The sequence below is a fragment of the Clavelina lepadiformis genome, chromosome 2, assembly GCF_947623445.1.
Source record: "Clavelina lepadiformis chromosome 2, kaClaLepa1.1, whole genome shotgun sequence".
Taxonomy (NCBI): domain Eukaryota; kingdom Metazoa; phylum Chordata; class Ascidiacea; order Aplousobranchia; family Clavelinidae; genus Clavelina; species Clavelina lepadiformis.
In genome coordinates, this window is record NC_135241.1 from 20,814,328 (window position 1) to 20,831,067 (window position 16,740).

The following is a 16,740-nucleotide window of genomic DNA, read 5'->3' on the forward strand; positions in this document are numbered from 1 at the left end:
TAAATTGTTTTTATTCATTGATTCATCGAATTACTGCATAATAAATATATGTATGTATAAATATTGTAAGAATAAGGGAGAAGAATATTCAGGTAACTTGGTTGGTGTAAAACGATGCGTAACCACTACGATTCGTTTTTACTTTTGCGTTTGTATAATGGACGGGCCAAGTTTTAAACGTTTTTAGTATACCTCACATATCCTATAAGCGTAACTTAACCGTAACGATTATCGTATGTTTACAGTGTAATGCAAAATAAAAAGCGAGTCATTACGCTTAGCCTGCATCGAGTACAAGAAAAATTCCAAAGGAATAAGGCGGCAAGCTTATACTCGTGTAGCCTACATGTTAAAACTTTATGGTACAACATGTTTTTTGATAATGTATTTGTTTATTTCATGCGACACGAAACAATTCAAGAAAATACCACTTGAGAGTCGATGCTAATGAAAAAAGAACCGAAAAATTTTATCAGCACCATTTTCACACAAACATATCACAATACCACTGCACGCTTTCAATTTCATTAACCTCGATATTGAGGTTGGTGCATTTGGTATGGTCCCAGAAATCACAAGCTACCCATGACGGTTCAACCGGACCTCTTTTCCACTTTAGCAAATAGCTGAAAGAGCTGCATTTAGCATTACTTGATCGTAAGAGTTCCTTGATTTCTTACTTGGTAACTCCATATTGCGCAAGTAGACCAAAGTAAGCAAATAATCACGTGCAAACAAAGCATTTGATAAACTAGAATAACCACGTTATGCTGTCCGCATTTAGGGGGTTGTTTTGTAATTGGGATGAAACACAGAAAAATAAAAAAAAAACATTGAAAAAAGAGACATAGACATCTCAAATTTTGTACATACACAGAAGAAGGATACAGCTACTCGTGTGCGAAAAAAGAATGAAAAAAGAGCAACATTTGGTGGAGAAACAGCAGTTTAGTTTGCAGAGTGAAAAAAAATTTTTGGCTGTTTTTCATATTGTTCTGGTCTCTGTTTGAGGTAGTCACGTTCTAAGGGTAATAACAAACGTTTTACTTGAAGTAACTTCCTGAAATTTGCTGGAGTTGTTTGTTAGGAATATTAGATGAGGCTAATTTAAAAAAAAAATTTTTCGTTGTAAAATTTTTCGGTAATTTCAGAAAGAAATTTACCGGCCGCAAAAGCACCGTGGCCGCAATAGGGCCGATTGACCCTGTGAGTACTTAACGAAAAATTTTAACATATCTGAAGATTTTGTACATTTGCTGCAAGGTAGGCAAATTTGTATTACGTATATTTTGGTCTGTTTATAGGTTTAACTACTAGGCGTATTGCTTGCAGTGTAAAATGTTGTATCTTTTTGTACTAAATTTAACAGTAAAGTGGAAAAAGTGACTAGCTGAAACATTATGTCTCAAAAAGTTTGATTTATTATCTCACCAAAGACCGTATAACTCAAAAAATCCTTATGGTTGTGTTGAAAATGTTGAATGTATAATATTAAGGCCTTAAAATTTTAGGTACTTTCATTTTGCAAATGCAAACAAGACTGTTTTATTGCATTGCCTGTACATATAACTTATGCGTACAGTTTTTGTTAGTTGAACAGGTTGATGCCAGAACTTTACTTGATTTAGACGATAGTGGACTGCAAAAGGTTCACGATACAATGAGAATACCGAGAAAATTTCATGTAAGTTTATGCATGTATATTGCAGTCACGAATATTAAGAGCAGTGTAGCTAGCTTTTGTACTTATCACTTAAAACTTGATACGATGTATAAATATACTTCATTGTCAATCATGTGCTGTTTCTATAAGTGAATACTGTTGTCTCTTTAGTTTCAAGATCTTGCTGATTTGGTAGAAAAAGATGATGCTGGGAAGGAAGCCTTATCTCAGCTAGAAAATGATGGGTTTTTAACACAGTAAATAAACAGTTATTTGTCAATGGATGCACAGATATTTTAGTGGAAAAGGGTATTGAAATGGGGTTCGCAAGGAAGTATGTGTCTGAACAAAATCTGGTAGTCTATTTCTATAAAATTTATAGGTATATACAATACTAAGGCTTAACATGTTGACTACCAACACGACTTAATATGTTGTTGGAATTTATCTCGTGTTTATCCTTCCGCCACTAAAGGTAAATTCACAAGTTTGCTTGTTTTTTCACTCTCTTTGTACTTGTGCACTGTGTCTGGGACAAGAACAGAAAAACAAATTTAGCAACAAGAACTGATATTTTGAGAAACGTATTGAAAATATAGAATACACCAAATATTGCTTGGCACCTGGAACCAGATAAGCAAATCAGGCCTTGGCAGTTAAATTTTACAAGCAAAATGTTTTTGTGAAATAAATTTAATGTAGCACTTTTGTTTACCTTCTATGGTGATTGTCTTTATAACTATCCTTAATTTATGTTGCAGTTATCCTACAAAGGAAATGAAAATAAAGATGGCAGAGAACATTGTCCAATCATTTCCTCAATTGAAATACAACAGGGATGGATCAGCTGGCTTCGTAAGTTTCCTGGTTAGTTTTTTCTATACGTGATGTGCTGTTGTTGCAAATTGCTTACATCTGGTGTTTGTAGTTACAAAATATTCCATATGGTCAATTAATTATATATTGATTAATTCATGAAGCTATACCACCTTGATAATTTTATTGTGCTCATGTTCTTCTGCACTAAACTTGAAAGTGTTTATTTTCTATGCAGACAAACTTCACACAATTCAGATGCTGGAAAAGTTGCTTCCGCCATTAAACCTTCGCGGAAAGGGTTATCAGTATCACTCACAATCACATGCTATTTATCAATTTGCTGGGGTAAGTGATAGTGGCGGTTTGTGTTTGCATGACAACTTGTAATTTTTAACACCTTGCTGTTTTGAAATAATTTTTGAACTTTAAATTTTAGGCTGGCACGGATCCAACAAACTTTGCCGTCCACAAAGATCCTGGACTGACTCAACCATTCCTTTTAGCGGTGAGCAACAACAGCCAACCTGATCAATACACCATTCTACAATCTTCTTGAAGTGCTGGTTATAAACAAAACCCCAGCGTGCTCAGTTAAAACTGTTCTTGCTGCCATCAATGCTGTGCAAAACACTGCATGTATTGGTGATACTGTAGATTGAGTTTTCAAAGTGCATTTTTAAGTGAAGTAAATTTAATATTCGCTGAAGTCATGTGAGTAATAAATTCCACTGCGTAAAATTTGGAAGCTGGCTGCTATTTTACCTTTTATATAGAGTGAACGTCACTTATTGTGCTAGTGAAGTTTTGTTACTTTGAAAAGAGTTAGATGTCGTTCACTCTTTCAAAGAGAGGGTGGATCTTTGAGTCACCAAAGAGTCAGTTGTGTGTCACTTGTTATAAGAGTGACCGTCACTCTTATCACGAGTGAGCAAGTGTTACTTTGAAAAGAGTCAGACACGTCGACTCTTTCAAAGTAAGGGAGGATCTTTGAGTCACCAAAGAGTCAGTTTTTTTTTAGAGTAAAGAATTTTATGTCCAACACCTTAATTTGTGTAAACATGTCAACAAAAGGCAAAGTGTAACGCGTTCATGATGTCACGCATGCTAGCTAACTTCGGAAAACGTAAATTGACCAACCAAAGTTGACTCTTGTCACGGGTATGAGCATGCTGTAGAAACTGCATGGAGCGTTATCAGGTGAAAGTCGTGGTAATAATACATATCAATATGTTAGTCGGGAAAAGTTTAAACGATAGGTAAAGGTTGGCAAAAACAACATCTATTCTAAGAAAACTTACATAACAGGAACAGACATTCAAAAGATTCCTGTTCAAACGCTATCGAGATTTAATTGTGTAATAACCATAACTCAAGTGAACACGGAAACTGAAAAAAAAAATAATCCTGACACTTTCTAGGGTTTGCCAATCTTTTTTAATCGACATACTCCAAATTTTTTTTCATGTGTTGTCGCATCTCTTGTTTCCATGAAATGCAACCTTTAATTAACAAAGGTTTAGTGTACACTTTGGGATCCAAATAATTGGTTTAGGCCTACCCTAGGTTTCGCACCTTTAAAATGTTATCTCGCAAGTCCAGGTGTACGAGCATTCGTAATGGTGAAACCGTGCTCTAGACCTTTCAAGTTTTTAAATTCAAGCCAATACTACGGCGGTGAGTTAATTTAATAGCATATTGCGCAACTGCCAAAAGTTAAGTTACTGCGGATGTAAACACCTGTGTGTTGCGGTGCAGTACGATGCGGTGCGGTGCAGAGTAAACGTAATTTTAGAGAATTGTTTTTTGTAGAAAGTGGCGAATACAAAATTAACTGCAAAGTTTTATAACAAGACCCTGCAATCACAATGCATGTCGCATTTAAACCCAACCCATTTGTGTTTACCCGATTATTTTCGCTGCAAAGCTGTTTGCTTTTCCGTAGACACCTTCATAGTCTTGAACAGAAACACGGGTGTACTTTTTGAAGTAAAATTTGCCGCAAACTCCATGTATTTACCACAAATACCTTTTCTTTTCCGTTGCTGAAAAACCTAATTGATCGCCGCCTGATACTGGCTAATTATAACTGACGACACGCCTATACCAACTAATGTTTTGCAGGAGTCTTTCTAATACTTCGTCTCAATTCTGCTTAACTTCCTTGTCATTGCGCCCGTCGGTTTTGCATCCGATGTCCGGGTGCTCTAATGAGATGACGTAAAAGTAATATCGCTGATCTGTTATCTATAACGAACAGTTACCTTTAATAAGCGTTTTAACAAAGCCATAAAGCATGTTACAAAACTATATATCACTCGGCCGCATTAGAAGACTGTATAAACCTATACAGCACATATGATATTATTGCTTTGTTTTAAAGCCTATAACTAAACTGCAGAATACTTACTACAAATGTAGCTTGAATGCGTTCTACGCTTCCTGGTATTTGCGACAAACAAATTTGTTAGACTTTCAATTTTTTTTAAATCAAGGAAACGGGCCTGTGAGGAAAGTTTCGCTATAATTAGACAACAACGTGCAAATCCGTGACTAATTGCATGCATGCTGTGTCACGTCTACTGACAGCACGAAAAGAAGGATCGCGCCGAGTTTCAATGTTTCCATATTTACGAATTAACTGAAAAGATAAATATGTCGTCATTTAAATCCTCTTTTTTGGGCATGCAATTAGTATATCATTTCATATGCGACCGCGTGCATGTATTTGCATTTCAGACCGGAATAATGCTACTATATGAAAGACAGTTCCTCAAACATTGCAATTTGTCCATAATTTCATTACTTCCGTTTAAACTTTCTGTGAATACTATCAAATAACGTTCAAAAAATTACGGAAATTGTGTATAGAATTCTTATCGCATGGACAAGGTTATTCTGGTGTTGAAATTGAAAACAGGGGCCAATTTAAAGGGCTAAAAAGTGTGAGTCTTACACAAATGTTGCTTGTTCACATAAAATTATAGATTTTATAATTTATAGGGTGCAAAGTTTGAGCCGTAACTTTACGTTACTATATTAGCCTCCAATTTTGTTTGCCAAATGAAAAACGGACAGCGAATAGTAATGGAAGAGTGAACTAGTAGTGCCGAAATCACATCACGGAAGAGATCTGTTTCCTCTATTCTGTCATGTTTCATGCGTAATGATAAATTATTATTTGATGAAAGTTATCCTCAATGTGAAAATCTACCAACATTCTCAACACATACATTGTTTCAAACCTTCGTTGATATTTGAAAATTCAAACCTCTATTGATTATGGTGGTATCAGTGATCTATTTCCAGCAAGATTGTGAAGAAGGCTATGTGACCGTATCTTCACATATCGTGTCTTTTGATTCACGTTATAAAGAAGACGACACATGAGTACAACACAAGCTCACTCTGGTTCGGTCTAAGTGAAATTTTTTATTTCAATAAAGCCATCTATATGTCCAAGTGTTTCCATAGCAAACGACTAAATTGGGTTGTATCCATACAAAGTCTGAATGGTTGCACGTTAGAAGTAGAACTACAGCAATTTAAGTTCCGTCAATTTAAACCAGCATTTTGTTCTGCTGAATAAAACCTTGAAATGCTCGAGGTAATATTTGCAGTGATCAATGAGGAAACCGTTACATCATCCAAAATCAACTGTTAAAAAATCAGGGAATAAGGAAATAAACTTGTATTTTCAGTTTTTAAAATACAAAGCTAACATCTATTCGTAAGGCGAAATACGAAAAAAATATCCATACCGTTGCGTTGGACAGTAGTGGTTGTTCGAAACTGTTGTTTTTGTTTACCTTTCACTCACTTTGCTGTACTTTGCCTGTCTGTGACGTATAGAAACGATTTATGCAAGTCTAAGCAAAAGCAGGTTGGTGCGTCATAGGTCGTGTGTCTACTTCTGAAATTAACTTGGTTAATGACTTCGTTGTGGAAACTCAGTAATGTTTAAATGAACGAAGCATATATAATGAGGAAATCAGCGATAGGGTTGAATTATGATTCTACATTATAATGAATCGTGTTGTTTGCCAAAATCAAGTGGTCTGTAATTCAAAAATATGGTTTGCAGATTAAGTAGATACAACGCAAGTACGACGTCATATGAAACATTCCAGCATCTAACCATGGAGAAACGCTACCTATACTAATCACATAACAATGCGATAGGATGAAATTGTGTTGAAAGCAGAATTTTATTCTAGGCGTTTTGATCTTTTGACGACCTGAATCTCATAATAGTAAATTGGCGTTGTGCAGTGTTACTAACTAACACGAGGTCTAATCATGTTCATTGCACACTGTTTTAAGATATAACACTGTTTATCAATCTGTGTGATGTAATACCGCGTTTGGACCAGGGCCGGATTAGGTTGACGTGGGGCCCGTAGCATGAAAATTAAACGGGACTATGACACTTCTAAATTGATTTAAACTCTGTGCTAATTCTATAGTCAAATGCCCATGTTTTTAATTGTATAAACTGGTATGCCGGTATACACTACGGTATGCGTCGTCATCACCAACAATTCCGAATTTGCTCATTGCTAATGTTGAAAGAATCAATGCAGTAAGAATTTTGTCTTTCGACATCGGGAAAATTGTGCATGTGGAAATCGGGCGGGTTCTATAGGAGAGTATGTTCAATTTGTTCAACTTCTCTCCATGACTTTCGCTGAACTGAAAACTCGATGGGTTGTGGGCTCGGCTCTTCATTTAATTTTTTTCATTTTCACAAACGCTTTTAACATGTTTTAAAGTCTATGTAATCATAATTGAAGCCCTTGTTGTCGTATGCAGCAACTGTAACGCAAAACCAATCCTGTCAATAATATACGTATTGCATTAGCCACACATTAATACAGAAGCTTGCAATCGCTTTATCTCATTTACCAGATATTTTAGAAACAGTTACAAATTGATCAATGCCCATCCATTAAAATAAGTGATCATAAATAATGGCACCATGCAGATATGACTTAAAATAGCTAGTTTTTAAACGCAATTTACGTCAAAATCTCCTTTGAATTTGTTTGCTGCTTATTCGAAAGATCTGAAAGATTAGCGCGTTCTGTATATGATTTTAAAATGCAGGTACCTGACAGTAACCTAATGGGTGTGTCTAATGTGGTCAAACTGCAAAAAATTAATACTATTGCTGACAAAAAAATTACGCCCCTGTGCAAAGCTTTATTTGGTAAATCGTTCTCGTAATTTGCATGATAAGGAAACAAAACTATGGCAACCTTGACATCATTCAGCTCAAGGAAACCATTACCTATATTTAACAGCAGTCAATATCAGTCGCATGTTGAATATAGTTATCATCATCATCGTTGACTGTAGTTATCATGACAAGGAATTTTCTACAAGCAGTTTAATCTTCCACAAGTTTGTAGAAATGAACTCACATCCAAGGTTTAATTGCTTTGTACATGCAATAATAAATCATGGCTTTTTATGGGCTTACTTGTATGCCTACGATAAACTTACAAAGTGCCTTGGAAGTTTGGCAATTTTATTTGTGCCGCAGATTGAAAAAAGTGAAACCGAACCATAATACCTGAAGCAACCATCTTTCGCTACTTCGTAAATCCGGCACTGGCTTAGACAGGTGGTTAATACAGGCTACCACAGTAAGCACTAAGGTGTTAATATTGGCTAAATATTCATAACTCAGCTAAGCAGACTAAAAATCAATATCAAAAGACAACCATTAAATTAAAAACAACCTAATAACAAAAATCGCAATGTTTATCCTAAGACGATGCACTACAGAGCTAGAACTGACGACCATATATAGTACTGACAGAAATGGTATCAGATGACCACTAAGAAGATTCTGTAAGCGACAACGATTATTTTCTTGACACAATTGCCTAAACCGTCATACGATTGTAGTTATATTGTACAAAGCATGTTATAATGAATATAATGCTCATATCGAAACCAACAATCCATTCTACTCCAGTCATTACAATCCGTTTTTGATGAAATTGTTGTGTTTGCCAGTAAACCAGAATTTAGTTCCAGCAACAATTGTAATTGCAAAAAGATACGAATACGAAACAAACTTTTACTAAAACATGATTACATCAGGAACTTCCCACCAGTGTCATTCAAAATTTCTATCTAAGTCACATTACAATATCATTTATCAATTAGAGCATGACTCATGGTTCTCAACCATGACGATGACCTTTCAAGAAGGTGGTCAGAAAAGAAGTGTTTAATATGAGTCGAACGAAAATTTAAAAATATTTGGTAACTTACAAGTTGAGAAGTGTACAACGCATTATTGGTCACAATTTCATACACAAATCAATACTACAGTACGACAAGTAGGCTACTGATCAATATAATCTGCTACAAACAGGTCTAAATGTCAAGCAGTTCATTGTACTGCTAACGAAAGGATGGCAGAGATGAATTCGCAAAAAGAAATATTATCTCTTATGCTAAAGCAAAGTCTCAAAATCAAATGTTAGTTTACTTCAGGCATGCACAACATACGGCCCGCGGGCCGCATGCGGCCCGCGAAACCTTTTCGTGCGGCCCACGAGATATTCCGTGATTTCGCTCATTCAGGTATTTTCTCCACGGTTACAGTTACATAATCAACAAATCCGATGCTTTACCGCCGATAAGCGTTAAAAACAACTACATACTGTAGTGCGAGAGGCAACCGTCTCTTGACAGTAACCATCTTCTCAATAATATCTCTTATTCGACGGTTAATCGGTCACATTATATAAAGTAGGCTACACGTTAGTTACAACAATGTTAGCACGCGGCCCGCGAAAATTTTTTTTCCCTAAAACGGCCCGTGTACTGTTTTGAGTTGTGCATGCCTGGTTTACTTAATGAACGCCTGCCGAGTATAATGTTAGTCTTTATCAACAATCAAACTTTGCAATAAACAAAGACAATACACAAATCACGCTTGCTAACCAATCAATCAATCAATCAATCATGATCATCAATCAAAAAAAGACAATGCTTGCTAAGCGAGATACTGAAAAATTTAATAAAAATCAAACAATAGAATTGTTTTTACGCAAAAAAAAAACGATTATAACAGGAAAAATATAACCTACTTGCTTTAAACATTTTAAACACAATCAACTAAACATAAAAATGTAATTTAAAAAATGAAAATTTGTTAATCTTCAAGCGAGAGTATAATTAAACGGCACAAAAACACAAAGCAGAAATTTCCACATCATACCTACTAATAAAGAGTTGGTCTATTTAAAATTTGCGTACAAGTCGAACGACTCAAGAAACTCGTTGACAGCCTGATAGCAATACTTGTAGAGCTCAATGTTGCCAACAGCGCCTTGACGCAAATCTCGGATATCCTTGACCGTTCTGAACACATCTACACAGTTCTCGTTTTTCAATCGATCAACGAGGTTTGAAATGGCACAGAATGTGCCAGCCTGACTAGATCCGTCCCTGTACAACAAACATTTGGACTTAACACATAAATACAATTCATTTTTTCTAGTTTTCCTTTTCTAGGTCGGGTCAGCCAACAGCTATAAAACACAATGCATATGAAAGGCACATGAAGCCTACACAAGCGCGTGAAATCAGAGACCATACAACTGATGCAATGGAAATACTACCTGCAATGCACGAGTGCGAGAATTTTTTTCCCTTTGACTTCTTGTGCGTTAGTTTGACATTTTTCAACAGCTGAAATTGTCTCTAGAAGCGAGTTTGTAGAAGGGGGAATTCCGTTGGCCGGCCAGTCCTTCAGTTCTATTTGCTTTACGACGCGGGGTACCTTCCAATATTGTATCAGTAAACATTAAAAGTCGGAAAGCAACTAACCTGTGAAATTCTATAAAGTACGTGCGTAGTATGTAAAAGCGCACGATGTAATTAGATACCAGATTAGCCTTGGATACTTCCAATGTTCTTTTCACGCAATACGAGGACTGTGTGATGCCGGTTGTTTTTACTTTAATGTTTTCGAAGGTGACGGTTGCATTATTTTCTGGCCAGTATTTTACGCAGCTTTCGTCCTATAAACAGGGTTGCCATACCGTCCTTATTTCTAAGATTTGTCCTTATTTTGAAGGTCCGTGTCTTAGAAAATATTTTTGTCCTTTTTTCTAAGAAATGTCCTTATTTTCACTTGCGTCCTTATTTTCGTCTTATTTTTAGGGCAGAGGTTCCTATTTTGGGCATTTTGACACCTTTAGTATATCATTTTGTGCCAAAGAGATACAAAAATTGAGAACATGCAAATAGTATCTCGTTTTTTCATTTTTGGGACATTGATTGCCTTCTCCTGTTGTGCACCGTTTAAGGTAGTATTCTTCTTTTGTTTCCTGTTCGTCCTTATTTTTGAGTCCAGACCGATGGCAACCCTGCCTATAAAGTATAGACTTAGGATCATTTATCAGATATGACATCAAAACTACTGATAACATTCGCTAAGGCATGTCGCTTACATTTTAGCACAGTTTTAAGTCATCAAGGTGAAATTCTCATAAAATACTACTACTACAACGTCCGTATATCCTAACGCATTACGGCAATATCCTCTTGAAACGACTTGCAGAAACTATGATGTTGATGATTTGACTGTATTTAATGTAAAGAACGCACGAAATATAATCGTACCTCGTCCAACGTAACAATGCATGCGATGCAGTTATCAACCACACAACGCCAAAATATGTCAATGTTGGTAGGAACAGGGTCTTGGGCTACGATAAAGTAGCAACCGGCATTGTATGTCTGAAACACAATATGCAAACATGTGAAGTTATCCTATTTATTTTCTAAAAATTAAATGCTTAAAACGTAGAGGCTATGAATACCGAAATAATTGAAGCATTAATGTATGGCACATCCTTATCCTTAGACGTCATTTCCACACACGCCAAATTGTTGTCATCTTCAAAAACACATTTGCGGATTGTTGTAAAAAAAGTTGGCAATGATAGCAAGCACGTCTTTAGCAGCGTACATTACGAGACTATGTTTGGTCATACAAAGCTCTGCAACCGAAACTTACATGGTAGAATACCAGGAACAAGATTCAAATTCTTGTTCACTTCTTTTCTGGCTGATGACATTTCAGCAAACGACGGCGGAACAGTGTTTAGCCAATTGAACTGAATTTGCATTCCAGTAGTTCGTGTTGAGTGGTTCATGCTGATGAAGCACCGAAATAAAAAATTGAAAAGTTGACAATAAAAAAAATTTCATGCGAAGAACAGCAATACAGTAATAGCATTACCAGTTAGTCGAATCTCTTAAAAATACAAAAGCAATATTTTTTATAAAACAGCCAGCAAACGCAAGCATTTAAACTCAATCAATGTTAAGCATAAAGCAAGATTACACATTCAAGCAGCCTTCGTGCTGCGAAAACGCCGAAACATCGACATCAGTATTTTCAAACATGGATATCTCAGTAAGCAGCTTGTGTATATAAACGTATTGAGCCTGAACAACAAACATGCTTAATGGACTTTAACAGACATATCTCAGCAATCGACTTTTTGCAAGACTGATAGTTTTTACCAGACTTTGAACCATTTCGGTTCTCTTCATTCGCATCTGATAGACCGTTGCAAATACATTGACTTTACCCTCACGTTCCAGTTGTTCGCTTAGAATATCAAGCGAAATAAACGTGCCCGTTCTGCCCACACCAGCGCTACAACAAATAACGAAAATTTAACCAATTTCCTGGTTGAAAATTGTTCTATAGTTACACAAATGAAAGTTTCATAAATGTTGAAAGAGAAAACCTGCAAAATTAAGATAAAAAAAAAACAAGACAAATCCGTCTGGGACGTAAATTCTGTCACCTGCTGTGAACAAGCAACGGACTTTTATTATCCATCTGAGCATGCAATGCAGCTCGATGGAGTCGATGTAGACTGGATGTTGTGGGTGGTATACCGTGGTCTGGCCAACTCAAATATTGAAAATGTGTTACAGCCAATGTTTCCTTCATAACATTTGGTTTAATTTAAAAAGGATATTTGAATACAAAATGCAATGCTAAAGCCGAAATGCAAAGCACTCGTAGGAACTGTATTACCTACCTCAGATGAAGTACATTTAACACAGAGATATCTACAGATGTAGCCACCGTAGAATATTTCGTTGTTTGTGCGAACCAATATGTTACCAAAGGCCATTTCTTTGCCAGGGTCATGCCAGTATTTTTCACATTTAGTCTAACAATATAAAACGATAATGACTCCGTCTAAAAACGTTTTGCATCGATAGAAAGATCAATTTATTCATAATCATTCTTTTCGAACAACTTTTTCACATATCTTATCATCTATTTTGAAATGAACCAATTTATATGCGACTTATATTCTTAACCTTTTCGCAAAATAATTGTGCACTAAAATGTTTATTACCTTGTGGCCTTCCCTCAACTGAGTGACCATCACGATGACTTAGCATCGTTGTTCAAACACCTTCCTCCAGAAATCATTCAATGTGTTCTCTTTCGGATCTTGAGTCGCAATAAACTTGGTAGTTTGGGAATATCCCTGTAAAAGCACCGACAACCAGTAAAATTAGACGTGTAAAGTATCCGGATAAATTTAAAGAAACATGGGATGATTTGGAACTCACGTCAATGAAGGATGCGGAATATCGGAATATCGGAATATTTCGGAATATCCCTAAAGAACGTAACATTGTACCAACAAAACACCTGACAAATATTGTATGATTCAAACCGTCTGAAATCCGTGTTTGTAGCACACAAAATGTACTATGTCGCATAACGAATACACAAAGATACTCACGTCAATAAAAGATGCATTTATGTAATCGAATTGTGGCTGATCTGGCAAGAGTGACAACTTCACTCTGGCATCATCGACTAAATATGCAAAGTATTTTGGATATTTCATAAATCGGCTCACAAGATCACAACTTGATATAAAAGAACAGGACCTAATATCTTCGCGTTTAACTAATTTATCAAACACGATCGATTGTGATCTGAACTTACTTGGAGAAATATTCTTGAAACGGTTCTTCTTAATATTCTCAGTGTGTTTAGCGATGTTGGTTGACAGAGGCTGTTCTCTAACCAATTTCACTAAAATTGTCTACAAACGAAACTTTACTTGCTTTAAGTGCGACAATTTAAGTTAAGAATTGATCATTGGTTAACAACGCATTACGAAATAAATATTAAAATTCACTCATCTTCTTATTTTATTTAAACGGCCACCTGAAATTCTTCCAAAAACATTAAGTCATCATTCCTTCTTTTCGACGTGTAAATATTCACAATAATTCGACCCGGAATATCATACTTTGCAAATCGGTCTCTCACTTAGTTTTGGTTTACGTATATGACGTCATTAGAACTTGTAAAAACATCTAAAATAAAAATGTTGCATAAACATTTATAGTTAGTTCATATCGTCGTACTTGAACACGATATACGTTCATTTAAAATAAAAAATAACAACTGGAGAAACAGTACACCACGTTTTTGAAAACGAGTCAAGTGTAGAGATTTGGGCCTCATACCGTTGCGTGGAAATTATAGTCTTCGTTGAGTCGGTAAAGATGTTGGGCGTACATTGCTATCACGTGCAAAGTTAAAATCTAGTATGGGCTTCTTAAAAATCTATACACGCCTGTATGCAAAGTTTTACAACAACACAACACCAATTGGTAGTACAACTCTAAATCTGCATTGCAGAGACTTACATACTGTAGCCATACCTTCTGTACATAAGGAAAAGTGAAACAACGATTACATTCAAAATGATGACAATACCAGGAACATATCCTAGGTTTGGGGATGCCCCACCAGAGGAAGCTGTAAAGTGTAAAGTGAGTGAGTGCGTTCAATTAATCATACATTCCGCTAATTCAAATATCAAAAAGTTAGTTCTGCTTAAGGTTGACTGTTTCCCACGCTGTGCAGTTGCTCATACAACCAACAGTACTCGAAATCGAAGTAATTCATGATTCGCGTTAATCTTGACGCCATTCAATAAGCCTGATTAATGTATTACAGTAGAACAATATTCCATTTAACTTAAAAATCCCAAATCTACAACGAAAATTTTGTTAAGATTTAATACATCTGTAAACAAAAAAAAGAAATACAAAACAAAAATTCTTGCAGCAGTCGATAAAAACGTATCCGGTGTAACAGCAAGTGCCTCAGACCGACGGCTAGCTGCAAAAAAGTACATCGTCGTCGATCGGAGTGGCCGTTATCAGGTAGTAAGTGGCAGAAATACGATCTGGTAAAGGCCTTTTTCGCACCATTATAGTGTTCGATGATGACGTATCACGTCGGTTTCGACTTGCATTGCTTGAGACACAAGCGACTTTTTTAAGCCCTGCAGCGTTACAGCAGGTTAAACTTTTATCTCCGAGGTTAATTTCCATTTTCTTATCAATTCTGAAACAAAACATTACGTAACAACAAAACAGGTAAACTGCTCATGTTGTTACATCACTAAAGCAAGGAAAATAGAAATATTTAATGAATAACAACTAACACTACCTTTGCAAAGCCATGGCAATATAGGGCTGACCATCAGTGAGTTCGTCATCTGCTTGTGCCAGTTTACTGATGTCCGTTTCTACTGTGTCGTTTTCTCCAACCGTTCCTTTTTGTGCGATGACCAATGTTTTTTCTAGCGTAATTCCACAAGACCCGTATGACAAACATCAGCGCTTTAAGTAAAATAGTTCTAAACCTCTAATCAAACTTAGTTTAGAAGACAGTAAATTTCACTCTAATCTGAAATTATCGAGCCCAATAATATAACCAACGCTATGTTTAGAAAATTAGGTCAAAATTTTCCTCCAACCTGACGACACCATTCCTCTCGCTCACTGGAGTTTAGACGACCGATACAAATTTCCCATTTTCGACTTAGCGAAAAACTTCGATGACAACTCGATCGTGGATGGACTTTTAAAGAAGTTTACAAAACATTTTTACAAATATTGAATTTAATTGAAGCTGAAAAAATTCACAATATACAATACTACATGAAGTAAAAGTGCATAGCGAGGATCTTACTTGAAGGACTGGTGACACATGTTCCACGAACAGGATCCGACCAAGCAGTGGGAATGAGACCACGACATGGTGATGAAGCCACAACACGAACTTCATAAGGAAGTTGGACATAAGGAAGTTATAACGCGACCTAAACACAAGAATGATTCTTCATAACTCGTGACCTGATAAAAGAGCTTGCCTATGGGCAGTTTATCATCAACGCATTCTTATTTTACTATATACTAACTTTAAGTTTTATGATCTTGCTACAGAATTACCTGAAAAAAGGGAACCTCTGGAGTCAACCATATGCAGAGTTTGGTTGTCCAACATATGCTTTAATGAGGCCCCTTCTTTAAAATCTAAGTGGTGGTACGCTCGCCATACTATTTGCATAGTGACTTTTAGGTAGCCAAGATGTGCAAGTTGATTTTCATATGTTCAACGTCAATGGCTAGTGGCTAATCTGGTCATGCAGTGCTTGGGTCAGATGTTTTACCTTTTATTGTCCAACTAACGTTTTTGACAGGGTGGTAATATCAAAGCAGGGAATTCCTCGTTTTAAATCGTAGTGTGTTTTGATATAAAATAAATTTGGTGTTTCTCGATTTGTTAAGATTTGCTGGTTTTGTACAGGTTTCCTCCGCCACACTATAAAAGAAACAAAATAAATCACATTTTTACTTACTTGCCACTATTTCATTTTTCATCTAATGAAATGGGTTGATTGCGTCATATCAGCAACTGACAAGTTAAGTAAATTTATAGAAAATACAACAGCATTTGCAAATGTATTCTAAGGTCTTAGTCTTAAAATAAACCTAATTTATTGAATATAAAAAACGCTTCACGCTAATTAAGAACGATATAAAGTTAACAAAATCATCCGTTTATTAAGCACTACCTTTGATCACACTACAATAAAACAACATTTCCGAATGTCTAAGTCCTATTCTTGCATTACACTCAAGTAATATCACCACCACCACAAGATTTACTCATCCACATACTAAAACAGCAAATGTATCACTTCTACAAATAAATCATCAATTTATTACGGTTTTCCGCACTTACTCCTCAGTTTTCTGCTTGTAATTGTTAATGGTCTGTTTTGACAAATCGTTGTGGTTCGTTGATTTACACTTAAACTCATTTTAAATTAATCGAGATATAGATATAATTTGCCATTCCCACATTTTACATCACTATC

General features: G+C 35.9%; 4 protein-coding genes across 9 annotated transcripts in view; 1 reads left to right on the top strand and 3 right to left on the bottom strand.

The window, feature by feature from the left end:
* Window positions 1-16,740, bottom strand: part of LOC143445615 (uncharacterized) — a 51,928-nt gene that overhangs the window by 21,594 nt on the left and 13,594 nt on the right. The window lies entirely within an intron of this gene.
* On the top strand, window positions 1,116-3,212 carry LOC143445622 (uncharacterized). 5 transcript variants are annotated; one of them, XM_076944860.1, is made up of 5 exons: window positions 1,116-1,263; window positions 1,593-1,684; window positions 2,425-2,530; window positions 2,718-2,827; window positions 2,919-3,212. In XM_076944860.1, the coding sequence occupies exons 2-5, from the start codon at window positions 1,661-1,663 to the stop codon at window positions 3,036-3,038; spliced, it is 360 nt and encodes a 119-aa protein (XP_076800975.1). In that variant the 5' UTR covers window positions 1,116-1,263; window positions 1,593-1,660; the 3' UTR covers window positions 3,039-3,212. The 5 variants fall into 5 exon arrangements, 3 of the variants coding, with proteins under 3 accessions (XP_076800975.1, XP_076800973.1, XP_076800974.1); XR_013113839.1 differs by lacking the exon at window positions 1,116-1,263 and adding an exon at window positions 1,835-1,920 and having other exon boundaries at window positions 1,272-1,684; XR_013113840.1 differs by lacking the exon at window positions 1,116-1,263 and adding an exon at window positions 1,835-1,920 and having other exon boundaries at window positions 1,272-1,684; window positions 2,425-2,518.
* On the bottom strand, window positions 9,022-11,379 carry LOC143446403 (receptor-type tyrosine-protein phosphatase alpha-like). The gene is made up of 5 exons (XM_076946020.1): window positions 11,329-11,379; window positions 11,129-11,278; window positions 10,390-10,524; window positions 10,123-10,283; window positions 9,022-9,949 (listed from the first exon to the last, which is right to left on the bottom strand). The coding sequence occupies exons 1-5, from the start codon at window positions 11,377-11,379 to the stop codon at window positions 9,739-9,741; spliced, it is 708 nt and encodes a 235-aa protein (XP_076802135.1). The 3' UTR covers window positions 9,022-9,738.
* LOC143445621 (tyrosine-protein phosphatase 27-like) lies at window positions 11,349-13,029 on the bottom strand. Of its 2 annotated transcripts, none has more exons than XM_076944856.1 (5): window positions 12,895-13,029; window positions 12,568-12,702; window positions 12,328-12,470; window positions 12,038-12,173; window positions 11,349-11,665 (listed from the first exon to the last, which is right to left on the bottom strand). In XM_076944856.1, the coding sequence occupies exons 1-5, from the start codon at window positions 12,922-12,924 to the stop codon at window positions 11,588-11,590; spliced, it is 522 nt and encodes a 173-aa protein (XP_076800971.1). In that variant the 5' UTR covers window positions 12,925-13,029; the 3' UTR covers window positions 11,349-11,587. The 2 variants fall into 2 exon arrangements, with proteins under 2 accessions (XP_076800971.1, XP_076800970.1); XM_076944855.1 differs by having other exon boundaries at window positions 11,382-11,959.

Excerpts from the sequence above, each read along its gene's own strand:
- LOC143445621 (XM_076944855.1), bottom strand. The coding sequence starts at position 12,924 with ATGGTCACTCAGTTGAGGGAAGGCCACAAG. Across the intron at positions 12,471-12,567 it reads TTAAATGTACTTCATCTGAG|GAAACATTGGCTGTAACACA; the intron begins GTAGGTAATACA and ends AATGTTATGAAG. Across the intron at positions 11,960-12,037 it reads CCGAAATGGTTCAAAGTCTG|GCTCAATACGTTTATATACA; the intron begins GTAAAAACTATC and ends TTTGTTGTTCAG.
- LOC143446403 (XM_076946020.1), bottom strand. The coding sequence starts at position 11,379 with ATGACGTCTAAGGATAAGGATGTGCCATACATTAATGCTTCAATTATT. Across the intron at positions 11,279-11,328 it reads TTAATGCTTCAATTATTTCG|GATAACTTCACATGTTTGCA; the intron begins GTATTCATAGCC and ends GAAAATAAATAG. Across the intron at positions 10,284-10,389 it reads AAGTATCCAAGGCTAATCTG|GTACCCCGCGTCGTAAAGCA; the intron begins GTATCTAATTAC and ends CAATATTGGAAG.
- LOC143445622 (XM_076944858.1), top strand. The coding sequence starts at position 1,529 with ATGCAAACAAGACTGTTTTATTGCATTGCCTGTACATATAACTTATGC. Across the intron at positions 2,531-2,717 it reads CTGGCTTCGTAAGTTTCCTG|ACAAACTTCACACAATTCAG; the intron begins GTTAGTTTTTTC and ends TTTTCTATGCAG. Across the intron at positions 2,828-2,918 it reads CTATTTATCAATTTGCTGGG|GCTGGCACGGATCCAACAAA; the intron begins GTAAGTGATAGT and ends TTTAAATTTTAG.